The 22,596-nt window shown below is 54.3% G+C and overlaps 2 protein-coding genes across 16 annotated transcripts; both read right to left on the reverse strand.

The window, feature by feature from the left end:
- Nucleotides 1-19: 19 nt before the first annotated feature.
- Nucleotides 20-5,857, reverse strand: PDZD3 (PDZ domain containing 3). 5 transcript variants are annotated; one of them, XM_009187467.4, is made up of 11 exons: nucleotides 5,741-5,857; nucleotides 4,042-4,069; nucleotides 3,829-3,902; nucleotides 3,303-3,514; nucleotides 2,518-2,707; nucleotides 2,312-2,406; nucleotides 1,826-2,030; nucleotides 1,419-1,615; nucleotides 1,103-1,330; nucleotides 765-965; nucleotides 20-506 (listed from the first exon to the last, which is right to left on the reverse strand). In XM_009187467.4, the coding sequence occupies exons 1-11, from the start codon at nucleotides 5,808-5,810 to the stop codon at nucleotides 477-479; spliced, it is 1,530 nt and encodes a 509-aa protein (XP_009185731.1). In that variant the 5' UTR covers nucleotides 5,811-5,857; the 3' UTR covers nucleotides 20-476. The 5 variants fall into 5 exon arrangements, with proteins under 5 accessions (XP_009185731.1, XP_009185730.1, XP_003910873.1 ...); XM_009187466.4 differs by having other exon boundaries at nucleotides 2,270-2,406; XM_003910824.3 differs by lacking the exon at nucleotides 5,741-5,857 and adding an exon at nucleotides 4,484-4,562.
- Nucleotides 5,858-5,968: 111 nt separating this feature from the next.
- On the reverse strand, nucleotides 5,969-21,816 carry NLRX1 (NLR family member X1). Of its 11 annotated transcripts, none has more exons than XM_009187473.2 (10): nucleotides 21,368-21,816; nucleotides 19,083-19,200; nucleotides 18,131-18,200; nucleotides 17,565-17,653; nucleotides 16,437-17,056; nucleotides 15,270-16,082; nucleotides 9,347-9,942; nucleotides 8,699-8,785; nucleotides 7,612-7,863; nucleotides 5,969-6,863 (listed from the first exon to the last, which is right to left on the reverse strand). In XM_009187473.2, the coding sequence occupies exons 2-10, from the start codon at nucleotides 19,150-19,152 to the stop codon at nucleotides 6,542-6,544; spliced, it is 2,919 nt and encodes a 972-aa protein (XP_009185737.1). In that variant the 5' UTR covers nucleotides 19,153-19,200; nucleotides 21,368-21,816; the 3' UTR covers nucleotides 5,969-6,541. The 11 variants fall into 11 exon arrangements, with proteins under 11 accessions (XP_009185737.1, XP_009185733.1, XP_003910870.1 ...); XM_009187469.2 differs by having other exon boundaries at nucleotides 17,541-17,653; XM_003910821.3 differs by having other exon boundaries at nucleotides 21,115-21,704.
- Nucleotides 21,817-22,596: the final 780 nt, after the last annotated feature.

Raw genomic sequence — 22,596 nt, forward strand, 5'->3', positions numbered from 1 at the left:
ACAAACACAGGCAGTCAGATTTATGGGGAACGGCCACTTCTATAACAAATGCAACGGTGACCAAGCACCACCCTCCGGCAATGCTAAGGCACCCACAGAGGGCAGGCATAGCTGGTCTCCAAATTTTTGCATTACACTCAAGTGTCCTGGAGTCATATCTAGAAAAGGTCCAGATGGCTTCAATCCTAGCCAGACCCACAGCCACACCTTCATCCCTGGGACACAGCTCTCCAAACTCCCATATGACATCCTCTGGAGCCTCAGACTCCTTCAGGAACCTGCCTGAGGCCTCCAACCACACCCTCTGCTAGAAGGTGGGCCTGCAGGAAGCGGGAGAGCACCTGGGCCAGCCTGTGATCGGTGGTGCCTGAGTTCCTCCAGTCTGGCTTAGAGAGAGCAATCCTGCCTCCACCACCTCGGGCTGGAGAGTGAAGACACAGTAGCCCCTGAGTATGTCTGTACCAAGCAGAGGTGCTCTACAGCAGATCCGAGGCCAGAGCCCAGTCCTGTGCAGAGAGAGGAGGTAGAAGGTCATTCCAGGTGGCACCCAGAAGAGTTCCTTTTTCTTTCTCACCCCTGCCCTGCAATGCCCAGGAATGGGGCTTATTTCACGGGTCCTTCTGTCCCCACCTACCACAACCTGAAGTCCCAACCTGCATACCCCACGCTGCTTCACCTTGTACCTCGCCCACTCTGCCCTTCTTTCTCACTCCTCCCTGCCCTTCTGTAACTACTCACAGTCCCATCCGTTTCTTCTTCCTCACCTCTGCAGCCCCAGTGGGAATCCAGGTTTCCAAGCCCCGCAGAGACCTGGCTGCCAGCTTCAGGCAGAGGGGTGGCTCAGCCTCAGGCAGCTGCTGAAGCCTCTCCAGGTCATTCTCTCCCCCAACAGGATACCCGTTCACTTCCAGAATCACATCTCCCACTTGCAGCCCAGCCCGGGCAGCTGAGCCTCCGGGAGTCACCTGGTGGTGTGGGGGCATGCAGAACAGGGGACACCAGGGGAAAGTTTGCTGGCTTAAGGCTCTGGGAGGGAAGAAGAGGAAGACTGATCAGGCAGCAAAGGATTGAAGGGATCCAAGATGCATGGGGCATCAGTCACCTGGGAGATGAAGAGACGAGGCCCACTGGCCACACAGCTGAGTCGGAAGCCATAGCCGCCACCAGGCCCAGGGTACAGAAAGCACTGTCGGGAGCCCAGAGGGACAGAAGGCACGCCTGTGTCTTCAAGCGAAGGGACCTCTGTCTCAACCAGTGAGGCTGAGCTGCTGCCCTGGGGAGAGGCGGGAGCCTCTGTGTTCTCCAAGAAGAGGAGTGGGGATAGGCGAACCTGGAAGGTGGCAGGTAGAGCAAATCTGTTGGACCCAAGCCCTGCTCCACTCCTGCCCCAACCCTAGCCCCTGCCCCTCAGCACGCACCATGCTGAAGAAGCGGTCAGCCTCAGGGTCGACGACAATGAGGGAGACACAGGAGCCCTGCGCCTGGATCCTGGACACTGTCTCCTCATGGCCCAGCCCCTCCACGCTCTCCCCAGCCACAGCCACCAGCCGGTCCCCAGCCTGCATCCCAGCCTTCTTGGCTGGCAGTCCCGGGTCCACCTCCCACAGGAACTGTCCTGGGGCATACACATCCTCACTGCTCCTCTCCAGCTATCCTAGGCCACTGTGTACACACCAGGGGACTGACCCCGGAGTGAACAGGAAGAGGCGGCCCAGGGCCAGAGCTCAGACAGGTACACCTCTTCTGTGCACTGAAAGGTGTATATACACTTGTGTGCCCACCCCAAGGCCCACCTTCCCCCACCACCCCCAGGGCTCCCACTCACCAGGGCGACCGTCAGGGCCCTTTTCCTCCCGGAGCAGGAACCCAAAACCCTGGGGCCCTTTCTCTAGGTGCAGACAGCGGGGCTTGTTGGGCAGTGCCCAGCCCTCTGCCAGGGGTGCAGCCAGGGGCAATCCCAGCTGGCGACACTGTTCCTCCACCTCTGGCCCTGCCACCAGCAAGGTCACCTGCTGTCCACTCTGCCAAAGCTGTGGGGACCCAGCAGGGCATCAGTATAACACCTGGGCAGGGAGAGAAGAGGCATGCTCCCCCCACAGCCCCTCCTCCCGGGCACTAAGTGGAGCCTGGCACAAACTGTAGAGGGGCAGGATGGTGATCAAGGTAGGAGACCAGATAAGGAGGTTAGGTGCATAGGGGAGGAGGCGTCTTCCCGAGGTGGGGCCCAGGCCCAGACTGGGGGAGGAGAGTGGGAGACAGGCAGCCACACCTTCCTGGTGAGTTGGTTGTGAGTGAGCTTCTCCACACTGACCCCATTCACTTCCAGCAGTCGGGCCCCAGGGGGCACCCCTGCCCGCTCAGCTGCTCCTCCAGTACTTAGCACCAACCAGAAAGGACCCTGATTGCCTAGAAATCAAAAAAAAAAAAAAAAAAAAAGTTCCAGTCTGTTGCCTGCCCGCCCTGAACAGGGACTGAAATCCCTCATCCTTGCCACCCCCTCGCACCCTCTGGGCTCACCATGGGTGACGCCGAAGCCAAAACCACCCTCATCTTTCACTATGTGGCACAGCCGGGGCCGGACCCCTGGGCCTAGGGTGGGACAGAGGTGGGCATCTTCTCCCAGCTGAGCTCGGGCCACGTCATGTGCATGCCGTGCCAAGACTGTCAGCAACACCCGAGGACCGCTGGCCCGGATGCGGCGTACCACCTGGACAGAGGGCACGTGGGCATGGGTTTGGTCTAGACCCTCTTGCCAACCCCCAGGACCTCCCTGGAATCCACATTTTTTTGCCATGGGAATAGGCTTTTTTTCTTTCTTTTCTTTTCTTTCTTTTTTTTTTTTTTTTTTTTTTTGAGATGGAGTTTCGCTCTTGTTGCCCAGGCTGGAGTGCAATGGCACAATCTCGGCTCACTGCAACCTCTGCCTCCCAGGTTCAAGTGATTCTCCTGCCTCAGCCTCCCGAGTAGCTGTGAGTACAGGCGCCACCACCACGCTCAGCTAATTGCTGTATTTTTAGTAGAGACAAGGTCTTGCCATGTTGCCCAGGCTGGCCTTGAACTCCTGACCTTGGGTGATCCACCCGCCTCGGCCTCCCAAAGTGCTGGGATTACAGGCATGAGCCACTGCGCCCAGCGGGAATCAGCTTTCTAGATGCTTTCCCCAACCCCTCTGACTTGGGCACTCCTAAATCCTGGGGTGTGGGGGAGTGAGGCTTGTGCCTTGCTGCCATAGTGCCCAGGGGACTGAGCAACCCGCTTCTCTTTCTGAGGTGCTAGCATGCTCTCCCAGACCACAGCCTTACCACTGCGTAGTCTTCGTGTTCCACAACATCATTGTTCACCGCCAGGATCCTGTCTCCTTCCTGAAGACCCTGGCGCTGGGCAGAGGTGCCTGGGTCCACCCTGCACACCACATGCCCAGCCCTACCCAGCTCCTGCTGCAGGTGGAAGCCAAAACTCTTGCCCTTCTCTTTGCTCAGCAAGCAGAAGCGAGGCCGCTCCAGGCTCCAGGGATCTGGAGGGTGAGGTGGGCAGCAGAAAAGGGGGAGGAGAGGGCACAGCCCAAGTACAGGTTCGCCATGTGCCTGGCAGACCCTGTGTCCTGATACAAGCAGTTTCTGCCTGGTTGGGTGGTGGGTGGTGGGGTGAACACTTCATGGGCAGAGGGACTGGGACAGGAGAATACGCCTGGCCCCTCCTATCTCTACTCCCAACCAAGGCTGTTATCAGAGGGAGACCGAGTGAGTGGTTACCAAGGAGATGGGAGGCTGTGTGGAGTTGTGGTGCCTCCAGGGAAAGGGAATGGTTGTCAGTGGGTGAGGGAGTTACCAGAGGGGTCGTGGTCTTCGGCCAGTGAGAGGACAGGATTATCAATGCCCAGCTTTGGGTTAAACTTAAACTTCCTGCAAAGAGGCAGGGGAAGCAGGTACAAGCTGGCAGCTGGACTTGGGTCCCAGGATCTCCTTTAGGTGCTAATGGCAGTGAAGCGCTTCCCTGCCTCCGATTCTTTCTTCCCCTTGCCCCAACCCTCATGGCACTTACAGAGTTAACGAGGCTGCGTCCTGCAGATCTACTGGGCAAAGAAGTGGGTGAGAGGAGGAGAGTCACATTCTTCTCCCCAGATGTGCCTCTTCCATTGGCATAAACTAAAAGGACTCAGGGGAACCCCCAAACTCAGGGCATGCCCCCTCCATTCTGCTCCAAAAGGGTCTTCTCTTCTCACTGCCATACGCACAGGAATATTGTGTGGTCCTCTCCCTTCCCCTCCCCCCAAGTCCTTGGCACATAAATCTGAGCATATCAGTACAGGGTGTGGACCAGGAAGACAGACATATCAACTCACTACTTTTCTCCTGACTTGTTTACCTGCCTCAAGGCTCCAAGCCCCAAAATCAAGTGTGCCCTGGTCCCAAAGCTTCAGCCTCCAAGTCGGCCCCCTGCCTGTCCCAAAGTCCCCTGCAGAGGATTTCTCCTGGCCTCCTACCTGCAGCTTTCTCCATAGCTGGATCAGCAACCCAGTGCTGGGGTAGGGACAAGGTTCATCACAGCCACTGACCCTCCCACCCATCCCCTCCCAGGTCCCGCCTCCTTGAAGACGCTGTGGAAGCAGTGGGGTAATGGTTAACGGCAGTGAGAGTCTTTTTTTTTTTTTTTGAGACAGAGATTAGCTCTTGTTGCCCAAGCTGGAGTGCAATGGCACAATCTTGGCTCATCACAACCTCTGCCTCCCAGGTTCAAGCAATTCTCCTGCCTCAGCCTCCTCAGTAGCTGGGATTACAGGCATGTGCCACCACACCCTGCTAATTTTGTATTTTTAATAGAGATGGGGTTTCTCTGTATTTGTCAGGCTGGTCTCAAACTCCCAACCTCAGGTGATCTGCCCGCCTCAGCCTCCCAAAGTGCTGGGATTACAGGCGTGAGCCACCGTGCCCCGCTTAGTCTTATTCTCTGGGAAAGTGTGTGAGTTCATCCTGACTCTATCCTGGGCCCGAGATTTTTCTGGAGACCCTGAATCTGACCCCGTTGCCCCTCCGTGCAGAGAAAGGCATATTGCTGGTCACTAACTCCAAGCCTGGGGGTAAGTGTGAAAAGGGTGATAAGAATTCTATGGCCCATGGTATGGTTTGGCTGTGTCCCTACCCAAATCTCATCTTGAATTGCAGCTCCCATAACTCCCTCGTGTCATGGGAGGTACCCAGTGGGAGGTAATTGAATCACAGGGGCAGGTTTTCCTGTGCTGTTTTCATGAGAGTGAATAAGTCTCATGAGATCTGATGGTTTTATAAAGGGGAGTTCCCCAGCACACACTCTCTTGCCTGCTGCCATGTAAGATGTGACTTTGCTCCTCATGTGCCTTCTGCCACAATTGTGAGGCCTCCCCAGCCATGTGGAACTGTGAGTCAATTAAACCTCTTTCCTTTATAATTTTTTTTTTTTTTTTTGACAGAGGTTCACTCTTGTTTCCCAGGCTGGAGTGCAGTGGCGCTATCTCAGCTCACTGCAACCTCCACCTCCTGGGTTCAAGCGATTCTCTTGCTTTAGCCTCTCGAGTAGCAGGGATTACAGGCATGTGCCACCACACCCAGCTAATTTTGTATTTTTAGTAGAGACAAGGTTTCTCCATGTTGGTCAGGCTGGTCTCAAACTCCTGACCTCAGGTGATCCGCCCACCTCAGCCTCCCAAAGTGCTGGGATTATGGGCGTGAGCCACCATGCCCAGCCTCCTTTATAAATTACTTACCCCATCTTGTGTATGTCTTCATTAGCAGTGTGAGATCGGAATAATAGAGTCCAGCATGGCCAAACCCCATGCCAGTATCTTGTTCATGGGCCCCTCCAGCCTCCACTGCCTCTGAACCTAGTGCCCAAGAACCACGTGCAATAGATCATGGTTGGTAGTTTAACCAGAAAGACCAAGAAGAGTGCCCGTCCTGGAAGCACCAGGCAATAAAGAAGAGGTCACAATCGGTGAAAGGCACACAGCTTTTTAATAGCAGCAAGTCAGGTGCATCTGCCTCGCGGGGTCACCAAGCCATTGTACCACTGTGGCAAAGGGGGCATGAGGATGAGGAGAAAGCACCAATGTGAGGGCACCCTCAGTGTCCACAGGTGAGCATAAGTCATGAGGGGAAGTTTCCAACACATCTGGATGGCAACACCCCTGGCATGGCAGACATAAGATGTGAGCCCCTTGGTGGCACAATCAGAGGCTCCTTGAGAGGAGGGGGAGGCAAGGTTGGTGGTGGTGCTTCAGGGCACTCTGGCCATCCAAATGCCACATGCTTTGGTCCTTCTTGATGAATGGAGAGGAGGCATGTTCCATCTCCAAGCCCGAAGCATTGATTCACCATCTTTAACTTGGAGATTCCAGACTCGGTCCTGATCGAACATGCCCTAGGAGGGCAACTGGCACAGCTGTGCCCATTCCTTTGCCCCCAGACCTGAAGGAATCTTTCTAGGGGGAGCAGTGCAAGCCAGGAGGCCACAGAGGGAAGAGGTTTAGGGCCAGTGGTCACATAGTTAGGTGCCTGCCGCCAGTGTCTCAGCTTCCAGAGCCTCCCAGCTGCTCTAGGAGGCCCCTCACCTCGCCCTCCACTCGCAGCAGCTGGGCCTTGCGCCAAGGATTAAGGGTAGCACCCCGGCTATCTTCCAGATCCCGCAGGAGGAGCTCAAGGTGTCGCTGGACCCGGGCCCGGTCCCAGCTGTTGAGGTTCCGCTGGACTTCACTGAGGATCACTGACCAGTATTCCGACACCGCCGTCCCCTCTGTCAGTGACACCACCACCCGGGCACCACCTTCAGCAGCACCCCCCAAGTCTCGCAAGACCTGGCGGCCCTCTGAGCTCAGCTCATTGAAGTAGAGGCTGGCAGGAGAGAGAAAGTCAATGCCATTCAGTAGAGCTCTGAGAAGGAGGGCCCGAGGGTAGACAGATGGAAAGCAGGGGGCCTCACATCTCATCTCCTGGCTGCAGAGTGCAATCAGGTAAGTATCTGCAATGAGCCAGAGATGGAGGGTGCTGGCCAGTGGGAAGCAGGGACTAATATTAAAATTCTTTTTTTTTTTTTTTTTTGAGACAGAGTCTCGCTCTGTCACCCAGGCTGGAGTGCAGTGGCATGATCTCGGCTTACCGCAACCTCCACCTCCCGGGTTCAAGCGATTCTCCTGCCTCAGCCTCCCAAGCAGCTGGGATTACAGGTGCACACCAACATGCCCAGATAATTTTTGTATGTTTAGTAGAGACAGGGTTTCACCATGTTGACCAGGCTGGTCTTGAACTCCTGACCTCAGGTGATGCGCCTGCCTCGGCCTCCCAAAGTGCTGGGATTACAGACATGAGCCACCGCACCCGATCCTGATACTAGAATTCAGTGGGACCAGGGACAGTAGGCCTTTAGGAGAAATGGTGGTAGGAAACTGGGGCAGTTTAAGGGCCAGTCACAGAGCGGGTGGGTTGACTCAGAGCTAGGTTGACAAGGATCAGTCAGAAACCAGGAATAGAGGACAGGTGACAGGCCCAGGCCCAGAAGCACTCCCTAGGATTGGAAGAGCACAGTCGAGAGATGGAAGTAGTCTGAAGGGCTGGGGGCAATGGGACCAGGGACAGGACTCACTGCAGCAGTTCCAGGGAAGGGTGCTCCCGGGCAGCTCTGGCCAGGGCCAGGGCCGCTGTGTCACCAGCACCATTGTAAGCCACGTTCAGCTCCTGCAGCTGCCGGTTGCGATCCAGCTGGGCAGCCAGCAGCTCCAGACCTTCGTCCCCAAGGCCGGTGTGCAGCAGGGACAGGTGTGTCACTGAGGTGTTTCCTGCCAGTCCCTCCATCAGCAGGGCAACACCTGCTGCCATCAGCGGGTTGTTGGACAGCCTACGGCCACGTGCAACCCAAGGTTATGAGGGCCCATTGAGAGGAGGGGGAGGCAAGGTTGCTGGTGGTGCTGGCAGCCTTGATGGGGCAGCGCTGTGCTGGGTGTCAGGACGTGGGCCAAAGAGGGCCCTGCTTGGGGCAAGAGGAGCCTGGACATCGAAATGCAGGCCCAGGAGAAAGGGTAGAGCAATAGGGGGTGTGGTGCCTGGCAGAGGAGGGAGAGTAGGGGAGCTGGCCTTTCCTTCCCTCTTCCCCCGACCCCCTTCTTATCTATTCCCTTCCTCCTCACCATTTCTGTTTCCCTTCTTCTGCCTTTTTCACCCCTCCACAGCCCCTGCTTCTCCCTTCCCTCTGACTCCTGTATCCTTCTCCCTGTTCTTCCTTTTTCTCTCCTCATTTGCCTCCCCTTACACCAACCAGAAACTCGGAAACCAGGTGCTCGGGTTCCCCACGTATCAGTCAACACTTCAGGGGTGTCTACTGAGTGCCCAGCATTAGGGTCATCCTCAGGAAGCTGCAGGAAAAATCCTGGAAGGGGATCAGTGGCACTGTTACCAGGCAACTGGCCTAGGTATTATTCCACCCTCTCTCCCTGCCTCCCCCAGGCTGTTTTTAGCCACGTGAGAGGTTTCTTAGCACCCATTACAGGTGGCATCTTTCCCTGCTGCCCTGCTGCTTGCAGTAGACCTAGGGGAAGTGGAGGGGACCAGTCAGGGCCTAGACCCACCTCCATTTACTATCCCTTGGACGGGCCTGTGCCAAGTATGCCAGGAGGCAGGGAACTCACCCTTGACCTTAGCTGGCCACCAGGATGCCCCACTCCCAGGGCACTCACCGCAGTGTGGTAATTTGGCACTGGTCATGTAGCAGCAGGTCTCGGAGGTCCTTGCAGGCCTCAGGGCCCAGGCCGTTGAGTTGCAAGCTGGAGCAGAAGGTGGCCAGAGGGGAGGTGAGAGACCAGGGAGGGAATTCAGCAAGCAGTCTGTCCATCTACCATGACCTTTTTTCATCAGCCTGCCTCTGGGAATCCATACCTGCCTCCCCTTTTTTGAGAGACAGGGTCTCACTCTGTCACCCAGGTTGGAGCACAATGGCATGATCACAACTCACTGCAGCCTCAGACACCTGGGCTCAAGCAATCCTCCCACCTCAGCCTCCTGAGTAGCTGGGATGATAGCCACATGCCACCACACCTGACTAATTTTTAAATTCTTTTGTAGAGACAGGGTCTTGCTATGTTGCCCAGGATGGTCTCAAACTACTAGGCTCAAGTGATGCTTCTGCCTTGTCTTCTCAAAGCAGTGGGATTACAAGCAGGAGCCACCACGGCTGGCTCCTCCCTTCTGCTGCTCCTGTCTCCTCCGCCCAAACTAGATTTCTTCATCTGGTCATTCATCAGTACCTCTGGTTTCCCTGGCACTTTCTCTTCCCACTGCTTCACCTCCAACCCTCTTCATGCCTGTGCATGAGGATAGGTCCTTACCCCAGTTTCCGGGCACGCAGGAAGACAGGCATGAGTGTGCGCAGCCCAGCAGGGTCTAGCTGGCAGGAGGCCAAATTCACCTCATCCAGGGCATGCCTTCCGCTGCCCAGCACAGATGACACCACTGTGCACTTGACGGGTGTCATACGCACACCTGCCAAGTTGAGCTGACGAAGGGAGCTGAGCACCTCGGCGGAGAAGCGCTGGTTCTGGAACTCGTAGTGGAAGAAGAGGTGGTCAAGGAGCTCCGACGGGGGTAGCACCTGCCGGCCCAGCTTGCCCAGCTTCTTCTTGATGGCCTGGGCATTCTCCAGGGCATCCAGGTTCTTGATGGGGCAGCCAAGCTGAGCTAGCACAGCTCGGTTGTGGGCAGAGAGAAGCCCCCCCATGAATATGGGGAAGAGCTCGAAGACTTCATCCTCAGGAGGCTCATCTGGGTGGCGCCGGGGGCCCTCCACGCCTAGGATACTGGCGCCCATCTGGTCCAGAACATCATCATTGTAATAGTCCTCCTCTCGGAACATCTCCAGCACCATGGCCTGGGCCACCGCCTCCCGGCTTTTACCCACCATGCGCCCAAACACTCGTGGAACCACCTGAAAAAGAAGCAGGGGAGGGTCACTGTGGCCTTCCACATGCCTGTTCAGCCTTCAAGGCTCAGCTTAAGGTACACCCCTGTGACTGCTCCAGCCCTGTGGTCTCCCCGTGAACTTAGCATAATTTGTCTGATCATGCTACTCCCCTGCTGCGACACCTTCCACTGCCTATGTGGCAAACTCCAAATATTTAGCCTGGAATATGAAATGATTTTTAAAACTAGAGATGGGGTCTTGCGGTGTCACCTAAGCTGGTCTTGAACTCCTGGGCTCCCTAGCCTAGGCCCCCAAAGTGCTAGGATTATAGGCATAAGCCACTGCACCCAGCCCAAAACTTTTAATAATTTGGCCCTAATTTGACTTTCCCAGGGTCATATCTCAACACCTGTCTCATGTGCCGCAGACATTAGGAACTTCTTTCTCTTTCCCAAACACCCTGATACATTTTCAAACCCAGGAGGTGGTGAGAAGGAATTAGCATGTATTACACACTTAGTTTGGGACCAGGCTAGGTGTCACAAATACATCACCATCTTCAACATCATTGTTGTCTCAGCAGCTACGATTGATGCAGCTCCTACTGCTTTAAGGTCTTGTGTGATCTGGGCCCTGCCGACTACAATGCCTTCATCACAAGCCTCTTGGCCCCACTCACTATGCTCCTGCCTTTTTGGCTTTTTTCATCTTAACAGTGCCAAGGTCAGGCCGGGCGCGGTGGCTCAAGCCTGTAATCCCAGCACTTTGGGAGGCCGAGACGGGCGGATCATGAGGTCAGGAGATCAAGACCATCCTGGCTAACACGGTGAAACCCCATCTCTACTTAAAAAATACAAAACACTAGCCGGGCGTGGTGGCGGCGCCTGTAGTCCCAGCTACTCGGGAGGCTGAGGCAGGAGAATGGCGTAAACCCGGGAGGCGGAGCTTGCAGTGAGCCGAGATCGCGCCACTGCACTCCAGCCTGGGTGACAGAGCGAGACTCCGTCTCAACAACAACAACAAAAAAAACAGTGCCAAGGTCTTTCCTCCTTCAAAGCCTCCATAGGCCCGGTGCAGTGGCTCATGCCTGTAATCCCAGCACTTAGGGAGGTCGAGGCAGGAGGATCACTTGAGCCCGGGAGTTCTAGACCAGCCTGGCCAATGTGGCCAGACACTATCTCTATCGAAAAAAAATTTTTTTTTTTTTGAGACAGAGTTTCGCTCTGTCGCCCAGGCTGGAGTGCAGTGGCGCAATCTCTGCTCACTGCAAGCTCCGCCTCCTGGGTTCATGCCATTCTCCTAACTCAGCCTCCTGAGCAGCTGGGACTACAGGCGCCCGCCACCATGCCCAGCTAAGTTTTTGTATTTTTAGTGGAGACGGGGTTTCACCGTGTTAGCCAGGATGGTCTCGACCTCCTGACCTCGTGATCTACCCACCTTGGCCTCCCAAAGTGCTGGGATTATAGGCGTGAGCCACTGCACCCGGCAAAAAAATTTTTTAATAAAAACAAAAATTAGCCAGGCATGGTGGCATGTGCCTGTAGTCCCTTCAGCACTGGAGGTCGGGGATGCAGTGAGCTGAGATCACACCACTGAACTCCAGCCTGGGCAACAGAGCAAGACCCTGTCTCAGAGAAAAATAAAAAAATCCTCCAGGGTGCTGCCCCTTCCTGGGGCATTTCCCCCCCACTTCTTCCCTTGGCTAATGCTACAAGGGTCAGATGACATGCCCTTCCACAAAGAGACTCTCCTGACCCCTCAAACCAGTTCCCCCACTACACACTTTCATGGCATCTGGGGCTCCTTTCCAGGCATTTGCCATAATTTTTCCTTATATGGTTACATCGGTATTTTTGTGCTGAAACTGTGCAGGAAGCAGCAGTTTCCTTCTGGGAGAGGAGCTCCGACTAGATCAGAAAGGGCAGAAGACTGTAGTTTCCTCAGATTCTAACACACTGCCTGGCACACAGCAGGTACTCAAATATCTGACAAAGAAATAAATGTTGGGGGTTTGTGATATCTTCCCCCATCCCTGCAATGGTAGTGAAAGAGAAGAAGGGTCATTCCTCTGGCAACAAACCATGACATTGTTTTGTGGCACCTCCTTTAACGTCTGGGTTTTTTTTCACTTTTTGATTTTTTATTTGTTGAGAGACAGGGTCTTGCTATGTCACCCAGGCTGGAGTGCAGTGGTGTGATCCTAGCTCACTGCAGTCTTTAACTCTTGGGCTCAAGTGATTCTCCTGCCTTGGCCTCCTGAGGGCTGTGACTACAGGTGTGCACCACTGCACCTGACTATGTTTCATGTTTACATGTGAGGTTCCTTTCATAGAGGTGATAGTACCCCTTCTCCAACACTAACCTGTGATAGAATATGTCACCCTGTGAAGCTGAATCCACAGGATTGTGAATAAACAGATGGGCTCAGTGCTCTGCCAGGGCAGCCCTCCCTCCAAGAGGGCTTGGGGGTGTGGGGCTGACAATTCTTGTGGGTTTTCAATAACTGGGGGCTTTCTGAATCCCCTCGGGAGACTGCAGCCTCTCGTTGCAACGCAGGTCCAGCAGGCACATCCTCAAGGCGGGGGTGGCCTCAGCAGCAGCTGTGACCTCCTATCAGAGGTGATGGTGTGAGAAGGAGTGGGCTGCAGGAGCCTGTTTCTTTTCTTTCTTTTTTTTTTTTTGAGACAGAGTATCGCTGTGTTACCTAGGCTGGAGTACAGTGGCGCGATCTTGGCTCACTGCAACCTCCACTTCCTGGGCTCAAGAGATTCTCCTGCCTCAGCCTCCCAAGTAGCTGGGATTACAGACACGTGCCACCACACCCAGCTAATTTCTGTATTTTTAGTAGAAATGGGGTTTCGCCATGTTGTCCAGGCTGGTCTCAAACTAAGTTTGTTTCTATGTGTGACAAACAAACAGCCTAGGCCGGGCGTGGTGGCTCACTCCTGTAATCCCGCACTTTGGGAGGCTGAGGTGGGTGGATCACCTGAGGTCAGGAGTTCAAGACCAGTCTGGCCAACATGGTGAAACCCTGTCTCTACTAAAAATACAAAAATTAGCCAGGCATGGTGGCAGGTGCCTGTAGTCCCAGCTACTCGGGAGGCTGAGCTGGAAGAATCACTTAAACCAAGGAGGCAGAGGTTGCAGTGAGCAGAGATGGTGCCACTGCACTCCAGCCTGGGTGACAGAGTGAGACTCCATCTCAAAAAAACAAAAGCAAAAAAAAAAAAAAGCAATTAAATAGCACTTACCATGTGCCAGACCCTGAGGATGAGTTCCTTTAATCTTCATGTTAGGCCAGTGATATAAGTTCTAGTATTATCTCCATTTCACAGATGAGGAATCTGAGGCACAGAGTTAAGTAACCTGTCCAAGATCTCACAGCTAATTAAGTAGCAGAGCCTGGATTTGAACTCAAATAGCTGAGTTACCAAATTCCTGTGCTTAGTCCTTATGCTTTGGTGCCTATAAAAAGAAAAAGGTGGCTGGGAACACTGGTTCACACCTGTAGCCCAGCACTTTGGGAGGCCAAAGTGAGAAGATCACTAATGAGACCCCATCTCTACAAAATTAAACAATTTTTATTTTTTAATTTAATTTAATTTTATTATTTTTTTTTATTTTTGAGAGGGAGCCTCGCTCTGTCACTCAGGCTGGAGTGCAGTGGCACAATCTTGGCTCACTGCAACCTCCGCCTCCCAGGTTCAAGCAATTCTTCCGCCTCAGCCTCCCAGGTGGCTGGGATTACAGGCACCCGACACCACACTTGGCTAACCATGTTGACCAGGTTGGTCTCAAACTCCTGATCTCAGGTGATCCACCTGCCTCACCTCCCAAAGTGCTAGGATTATAGGCGTGAGCCACTGCACCCGGCTACAAAATTAAAATTTTTAAAAATTAGCCAGGGATGGTGGCACATGCCTGAGGTGCCAGCTACTCAGTGAAGTTGAGGTGGGAGGATTGCTTGAGCCCAGGAGGTTGAAGCTGCAGTGAGCTATGATTGCACCACTGCACTCTAGCCTGGGCAACAGAGTAAGACTCTGTCTCAAAAAATAAAAATACATTTAAATTTTTTTTTAAAAGTGTTGAAATTCTGCCAGCACTAATCAGCACTCTGCCTCCTCAAAATCGGTTGCTGAAACAACCTAGAGAAAACAAAGGTTATCTAGCAAGGTCCCACAGCTTGACAGAAATATCCATAATGCACCAGTATAGTTTGGCAAAAAAAGCACAGGATTCAGAATCACAAAGCCCTGAGCTTCTATCCCAGCTTTTTAAACTTACTATTTGAGTGATCTTGGACAAGTTACTTTACCTCTCGAGCCTCAGTTTATCCCTCTGTAAAAGGGATCATAATAGTATTTCCAGGCCGGGCACGGTGGCTCACACCTGTAATCCCAGCACTTTGGAAGGCCGAGGCAGGTAGATCACCTGAGGTCAGGAGTTCAAGACCAGCCCGACCAACATGATGAAACCCTGTCTCTACTAAAAATAAAAAAGTTAGGCGGGTGTGGTGGCACATATCTGTAATCCCAGCTACTCAGGAGGCTGAGACAGGAGAATCGCTTGAACCTGGGAGGCGGAGGTTGCAGTGAGCTGACATCGCGCCGTTGCACTCCAGCCTGGGCAACAAGAGTGAAACTCCTTCTCAAAAAAAAAAAAAAAAAAAAGTATGTCCTTTCCAGGAGTGATGTGAAAAACAAAAGGATGGACACTGGTAAAGCGCCTGGCACACATCACACACACAGTGGCTCCTTCCAGCCCTCAAAGACTTCGCTCAGCTGCGCCACTCACAGCACAGTCCTCAAGTCTGTAATTTGGTTTCTGGAGTGGACCTGCCCTCAGGATGACTCCCCTAAGCCAATTACCAATGCCATTCATCTTCCTAGTATAAATGAATAAAATGGCATCTGCTTTATAAACCTGTCCCTGGTGATTTAGTTAGGATGAGTCATCACTCTCAGAGCCTAATCACCTCTGGAGGAACAGACACAATCGAGTTTCTGGACCTGCAAAGCAGAGGACAGGCCTGCCTCCTAGGACGAAAGACACAAAAAATAAACCATTTTTAGGAATCCATGTAGGATTGTTATTAAAGTCCCCATGTCCCCAGATTCCCCTCCCCAGCCACTAAGCCTTCCTCAGCCTTGTGGCTTCTCTCTAAGCAATCCCACCAAAAGCCAAAATGCCCAGAGCTGAAACCAGATCCCGGAAGAAGATTCATACCTGTGCAGGAAGCAGCAGTTTCCTGCTGGGAGAGGAGCAAGGGGTGAACAGGGAGCCATGTGGGGGCATGGGCAGCTTGGGGTGCTGGGGAGGGAGGAAGCAGGTGGGGCTCTCAGGGATGTTACCTTGATCAGGTTGAAGAGCAGAGGCAGAGCCCGCAGAGGCAGCAGCTTGGCCATGATGCCCAGTACCAGGCTGACGTCCTCCCCCACACGGCCCACGAGCTCAGCCACTTCCTTGCCCACCTTTTGCAGGGTTGTCTTGCGCAAACCCAGCACAATGTAGAGGGCGGCCAGGTATTCCTGCATGGCAGGCACGGTGAACACGAAGGTTCCCGCGCGCCCCGGCTCCACACATGGGGCCAGGAAAAACCTCAGGGCATCCCGGCGGAAGATGTACAGCAGCTGAAACTCCTCCTCCGTCTTGATGCCAGCCTCCAGGCAGCCACAGACATCCTCTTCAGAGAAGTAGGTCTTGCGGGAGGACACCCCCTCATAGGCCAACTTGCCCATGGTTCGGGCTGCATAGGCCATCAGGGACAAATTGGAGGCGTCAGTGCTGTCCAGGGTTTCCCCGCTGAAGTTGAGGCGCAGGAAGCTGGTGTAGATACTTGTAAGGGTCTGCCCAGCAGGCGTGGGGGCATGCAGGAAGTGCAAGGTGGCACAGACGAGCCAGCAATAGGACGGCAGGAAACAGGCAGCGGCGATCTGGTGGTGCCCCTCCAGGTTCCGGGAGAGCATCTGCACCAGGTTGTCACGCTGAGCTGGTGCGGCGGAGACACCTGAACCGCACCCGCAGTCCGGCTGGTTGAGGCGGAGCTGGAAGTAGAGCTTCTGCAGGTTGGTATCAGAGAAACCACAGATCTCACCATAGCGGCCCACGTACTTGCTGGGGATACGGCCAATGGCAGAGGACCGAGTGGTCACTAGAATGCTGGCCTGGGAAGATCATGGTTGAAAGTTAAGAAAGACCTTAGTGTCCTGTTGACTGCCTCTATTCCCAAGGGACCCCTGAAGACTGAGTGTCCAAGGAGGAAGACATTGATGAGGATAACAGTTATAACTAGCAATTACTGAACTCCTGCTGTGATCCAGGCCGCTGTGCTAATGTTATGTGCAGTATCCCATTTGATCAGAGCAACTCAAGAAGAAAGGAACAGAAGCCTGAGGAAGTTACTGACTTGTTCTGGGTCGCACTGCTGGGAAGTGAAGGGCCCAGGAGTTAAAGTAACCCAGGACCTACGGGGCAAGTCAAGGGGCAGCAGTGATAGCCTGGGGTGTAGGGCCACCCACCTCAGGCAGCATGTATTTGCGCAGCAAGTTGACGATGATAGCAGCTGGTTCCTCTGGTTGCTCCGGGTCACTGCAAAGTCCCGTGCCTGCCAGTCGGAAGTCGAGGTTGAGACGCTCTAAGCCATGGAGCACAAAGAGGAGGTGGGACCCAGCGGCAGCCATCAGGGGCAGAACCTTCTTCAGGGGCGTGTAGCGCTGGGCCACAAGTTGGCACAAGGAGACTGGGGCAGGGCCCAGGGATGACAGGTCCTCGCAGGAGAAGGGGATGAGCAGCTCGAAGGCCGGCAGCCGCCCGTAACACCAGTCCAGAACCATCTTGCGCACCAGCGTGCTCTTGCCTGTGCCCACTGTCCCATACAGCACCACTGTCTGTACCCGGCGCCCAGAGGCATCCGGGTTAAAGAGCTGAGACAGGGCCAGTGGGGGGAGCCCAGCCTGGGGTGGCTGATGCTCCAGGGCCAGCTCCACGGGTGGGCGAAGTAGCTCATCGGGGGTGCTCTCGCGGATCACAGGATCAACGTGGACCGTGTCTAGGGCAAAAGTCGGGCCAAACTGGCGCTCCTCCCTGGGCAGCCTGCTGAACCACTCAGCCAGGTTCCAGCGGTACCGCTGTATGGCTTCTGAGTGGGAAGACAAGGGAAATCGGTCAGAGAAAGGGGCCTGGAGATGTAGCTTAGGGCCAATCAGGGTGGTGGTGAGATCAGGCTGGGACATCAAGGCATAGATGCTGGGGCCCACAATGGTGGGCACACAAGACTCCCCGAGAAAATATAGACTGTCCAGAAAGTCTGGAATCCCTATGTCAGAAAGTGGGGAGTCACTGGACATGTAATGCTGAGCCTGGACCAACTGGTTTCACAGTGACCTATGTGCCGTCTTAACCCGCTTGACCCAACTTGGTTGAGGATAGGATGGTGTGGCTCTCCTAGTGCTTTGTACATATAAGTGTGCATTGCAAGAGTATTGCAGGAAGGGATACATAGACGGATGGGAGGGAGGCAGAGAGAGGAGGAGGGACCACCGATGGAAGATGCCAGTGGATCCTCTATGCCTTCCTCACCCTGCTTCTCCTTCCAGCCCCATCTCCCCACCACACCCCCTTACCAGGGTCCCAGCCAGTCCCTTTACCAGTTGCAGAGGCGCTGGGGAACAGCCGTCCATGCCTCCCGGACCAGGAAGCACTGTCTGCCAAGTTTCCATGGTGGCGTATAAAGGCCCTGGGAACAAGGAGAGGGGATGAGCTGGGACTTGGATCTTGGGTCAGCCCCTTCGCAAGCTCTGGATCCAAGCCCGTCTGCACTGCTAGATTTCCGGTTTCCTGAGATGCAGGCCCCACACTGGACCCCCAAGTTTAAAGGCTTGTCTGACTCTCACACCCTTCCCAGGTGCTGAGGCCTTAACCCTAGCCCTCCAGCCCCCACTGCTGACTGCCTGCCTGGAACTCAGGCTGGTCATGCCAGGCTCCACCCACTTCCCACAGGGTCCTCCCTCCACTGACTACTATGCCTTCTACCACAGATGATCTAAGCCAACTTCCTCTCAGGCCTTGGAGCTGCCACTGTATCCTCCCTCCCCCAGAGGACCAAGCCCCTCCCTAAGGTCCCCAAGAGATCAAGCTAGCCCCAAGTCTTGACCCTTCCCAGTCTGCTCTGTTGTGCCCAGATTAGTCCTAAGGTATGACACCCAGGTCTTACCTAGGGGGCCCAAGGGGACGCTCCCCTTGAAGGGGCCAACTCCAGTGGATCAGGAAGGGGATACGTTCATCTACAGAGAGAAGGAAGAAATAGCATCTGCAGATCCCATCCCATACACAGAACCCATGTCTACATCAAACTCCCCAGTATTTGCTCTCATAGCAGCATGTACTGCCCTTTTGCAGCAGTTATTTTGCAACTTTATATTTCATTGTGTGATTATTTGATTAACATTCATTCCTCTCTCCTCCACGAGAGGGATCACATTTGAGTGTTTTAAAATCTTTTTGCCCCCCTTACATCTGTTTTTGTTCACAATTTCTTACTTAGAACTTAACACCAGGTCTGCAGTACAGCAGGCACTCAGTAAATCTCTGTTGTATGTAAAGTCAAGTCAGACAAGTTCCTAGACTTATGCAGCTACAAGAGACTCTTGAAGATGATCTAGTCCAACTCCTTTTTTTTTTTTTTTGAGACAGAGTCTTACTCTGTTGTCCAGGCTGGAGTGCAATGCTGCAATCTCGGCTCACTGCAACTTCTGCCTCCCAGGTTCAAATGATTCTCCTGCCTCAGCCTCCCAACTAGCTGGGATTACAGGTGTGCACCACCATGCCCGGCTAATTTTTTTTTGTAGTTTTAATAGAGACAGGGTTTCACCATGTTGCCAGGCTGGTCTTGAACTCCTGACCTCGTGATCCGACCGCCTTGGCCTCCCAAAGTACTAGAATTACAGGAATGAGCCACTGCACCTGGCCAAGTCCAACTCCCTTATTTGAGGATGGGAAAAAGGCAGCTGAGGAAGGTGAGGTGACATGCTGAAGGTCAACAGCTAGAGAATCACAGAGCTGAGACTAGTGCACCTGGTATCTGGATCCCTGCTGTCTTGGAGGCATCATGTGGACCCTGGAAAGCAAGAAAGAGATAAAAACAGAAACCCCTGCTTCCTACTCACCTGGTGGCTGGAGTGCTCTTCCAAAACCAGAGCCCCAAGAGGCCCTGGGCAAATGGTGGCCCCACCTCATTCTGGGAGAGAAGGCCAGAGCCTGGGGGGCCTAGGACTGACTTCTATCCTGCAAGAAGAATGGTATGAATGGATCACTGCCACCACTCCTCCCCTGCACCCCTAACCTCATTCCAGCCAAGGAGGGACCTTCCTCCCAAGAGAGGATCAGCCCTTCCTCAAATGTTGGCCCTGCTGAAGCCCTGGCCTGGCTTTCAGCTCTCATCCCTCTCCCAAACTCTCCAACTTGAGGGATCCCATTCTACTGCCTCAGCCTCCCAAGTAGCTGGGATTACAGGTGCCCACCACCATAATGGGGTAATTTTTGTAGTTTTAGTAGAGATGGGGTTTACCATGTTGGTCAAGCTGGTCTCGAACTTCTGACCAAGGCAGGTAATCCACCTGCCTTGGCTTTGCAAAGTGCTGGGATTACGAGCATGAGCCATCACACCCAGCCTTCCTACCACGTCTTGTCTCTCCCCTGAAGCTTCACGAACACCTTTCCCTGAGTTCCACCCTGGGAAACTGCTTTATTTAGATGTCCTTTTTCCTTCTTGGTTGCCAGCAAGCTCAGATAGGAGTCCTGTGTTCATTTTCAGTGGCTTTCCTGTGCCTAGATTTTCCAGTAATAATTATCCATCCCACTCTGCCTTTCTTCCCCAGATATCAGGTCCTTTTAGCTGAGTTTTAATGGCGTTATCATTTTATGTTCTCTGTGACTGTTATGTAAGCAGCTTTTGAAGCTGACATAAATAACAAATAAATGAATGAACTTCTCACTTGACATCTCCAGATGGACAACCTGCCACTGCTTTAAACTTCTCCCATGTAAAACTGAACTCATCATTCCCCTCCTCTTGTCATTTACCTTGCTGCAAATCTTCCCACCCACGCCTTACACTAGAAACCTGACCTCTGTCTTCAAATCTTTCTTCCCCTGCTCCTTCAGGCAGTGTGAAGAGTACCAGCAATTCCTCCCCACTGCTTTGCCAGCCAGTTGCTGCCCTGACCAACATTTATTGGACACGATCTCCTCACCAGACTTTCTGCCTTCAGTCTCATCCCATTCTAATCCCTCACCCCAGGAACCAAGCACCTCCCAAAAGTCCGAGGTTACGAGGTTACGAGTCCAAACGCCGGGCTCTCACAAGCTATTTTTCTGAGTTTGTCCCAGCCCGTACCTTATTCCCCAGGCTCACCGGATTCTTGCTCTTGCTGTCCTAAGTTTGTTCATACACTCTTCTCAGTTTGGAATGAACTTTCTCCTCTGTTAGAGTCCCAACCAATCTTTTTTTTTTTTTTTTTCCTGAGACAGGGTCTCTTGCTCTGTTGCCCAGGCTGGAGTGGAGTGGTGCGATCTCAGCTCACAGCAACCTCTACCTCCTGGGCTCAAGCAATCCTCCTGCTTCAGCCTCCTGAGTAGCTAGGACTACAGTGGTGTGCCACCACACCTGGCTAATTTTTGTTTTTTGTTTTTGTAGAGACCGGGTTTTCACCATTGTTGCCCAGGGTGGTCTCGAACTCCGGGGCTAAAGTGATCCGCCCGCCTTGGCCTCCCAAAGTGCAGGGACTGCAGGCTCCAGCCACCACTCGGGCCCCAATCAATCTTTTAAGATCCTACTCAAAAGTCTCCGTCCCTGGAAAGTCTTTTCTGAGGCCTCTGAACTCACTTAAATGGAATGTGTCCCTATTTAGCACCTGGTCTCCTCCACTGAGATCCGGGCTTCTTGGGCAGGGCACGCTTAGGGAGAACTGGCTGCATTAGGCCACCAGCGGAGGAGCTGGCTGGCTGCTGGCCCGTCACAGAGGCTGGGGAAGGGTTAAGAGAGGGCTCCGGAAGCCTGACAAAGCCTAGGTTCCGGGTTAACCTCGGATCTAGGGCCACTGAGTCAAGACGGGACTCGCAGGGCCAAGGGCAGTTCTCCGGTGATCACCCAGATCTCCAGGGCAGTGAGAAAAGGAGGGGGCACTGCAGGAAACGTACAGGGGCGGTGTTCCCACAGGTCCAGAGCTCCTCCACCAAACTGGGTCCCAAACAGCTCTCCTACTTTCAGGTTGCCTCGGGGAACCAGGGGGAGACTTGCCAGAACGCCCGCCATTCAGCGCCCAGCTCTCGTTCCCGGCCGGGATCTCCCCGCCGCCCTTGCACAGCCTCCTCCCCCGGCCCGCCCTGCCCCACGCTCATCACGGCCTCCCAGCCAGGGGCGCAGTGGCGATCAAGCCCGCCAGGCCTTTACCCGCGGCTGCACAGTTCCGGGAGACGTCGGCCGCGGCCCGGAGGGGTCGGCTGAGCGGACACCGGCGTCTCCCGCTGACTCCCAGAGTCCCCGGCTCCTCCGCGAGGCGCTTCCTGCCCGCCTCCGCCCGCCTGCGCGGCCCTGGCACCTGCCCCTGGCAGCGGGAGTGAAAGAGGACGAACCCAGGCACTTGGATCTGCGGGGTCTGAGGGGGTCAGCGAGAGGGGCCCAGTGCTCCGGAGCAGGCGCAGGGCTGGCACTCCGGGGCCACCCATCCCGCCATCGCCCCCGCCCCCGCCCCCGCCCCTGCCCCTCCCTGTCTCCATCCCCGCGGGCATTGACGCTAGTACTGCCCTCTGCAGGTTCCCAAGCGCCAGTGACACCCAGTGACCTCACTAACCACCTCCCAGGCTGGGCTGCTTGTTAGGCCCATTTTACAGATGAAGAAACTGATGCTCAGAAGGGTGAAATGACTTGTGCAGGTTGATTCAGTTAGGAAGTGGATGAGCCAGAACAAAATCCCGGGCCTGAGTCTTCCTACCTTACCCCTGGGCCTCCCTGAGGCGCAGGTGTCCGCGGGATTCTTCCCTCTGTCCCTCTCTACTTCCCCAGCCTACCTTCAGGCAGAGACCTGAGCCTAAGGCTTCCTTGGGTTCTCCCTTAGGTATCTGGTCCTCTTCAGACCCCAGACCTATAAGTGTGTGGCCTCTGGTAACCTTGGTTAAGAAAGGAGGAAGAATGGGGGCTGAAGGACAGCTTGCACCCCAACCTGCTCTTCGGGTCTGACACCCATTCATGGCCTAGCCCTGGGGCTTCCCAGTTCCCGAAGCTCCCACCCTTATCCCTGCACTTCCACACACTTCCACACCCTGAGCTCACGTAGCCCAGAAAGGGGAGCCACCCACCACCCACAGCCAGGGCACGCCTTTGTATGCAAGCATGAGTGGACAATATTCACACAACAGAGCTGTGCACTAGGGCACCAACAGACAGGCTCTCTAGGGCAGGGCTGGGAAGAGGACTTACTGAAAACAATGTGGATGTTTCATTTAGACATTTGTTCATTCATTGTAGTGTGGTATTGGGTAGTACTGAGCACCTCACCCCCTTGAGCCAGGTTCAGCACTAGGCCCTGGGCTGCCAACCAAAACAAGGCATGCACCTCGTTTTAATGGAACCAACTACCACATTTACAAATGATGTACTTCAAGGCCAAGGCAGGAGGATCA

This window comes from Papio anubis, chromosome 12, assembly GCF_008728515.1.
Source record: "Papio anubis isolate 15944 chromosome 12, Panubis1.0, whole genome shotgun sequence".
Lineage (NCBI taxonomy): Eukaryota > Metazoa > Chordata > Mammalia > Primates > Cercopithecidae > Papio > Papio anubis.

Excerpts from the sequence above, each read along its gene's own strand:
- PDZD3 (XM_009187466.4), bottom strand. The coding sequence starts at position 5,810 with ATGGGGTTTGGCCATGCTGGACTCTATTATTCCGATCTCACACTGCTA. Across the intron at positions 2,407-2,517 it reads TGGCTTCGGCGTCACCCATG|GCAATCAGGGTCCTTTCTGG; the intron begins GTGAGCCCAGAG and ends TTTGATTTCTAG. Across the intron at positions 2,031-2,269 it reads ACAACCAACTCACCAGGAAG|CTTTGGCAGAGTGGACAGCA; the intron begins GTGTGGCTGCCT and ends GGGTCCCCACAG.
- NLRX1 (XM_009187469.2), bottom strand. The coding sequence starts at position 19,152 with ATGAGGTGGGGCCACCATTTGCCCAGGGCCTCTTGGGGCTCTGGTTTT. Across the intron at positions 16,083-16,436 it reads GCAAATACATGCTGCCTGAG|GCCAGCATTCTAGTGACCAC; the intron begins GTGGGTGGCCCT and ends TGATCTTCCCAG. Across the intron at positions 8,786-9,346 it reads CTGCGTGCCCGGAAACTGGG|CTTGCAACTCAACGGCCTGG; the intron begins GTAAGGACCTAT and ends CTTCTGCTCCAG.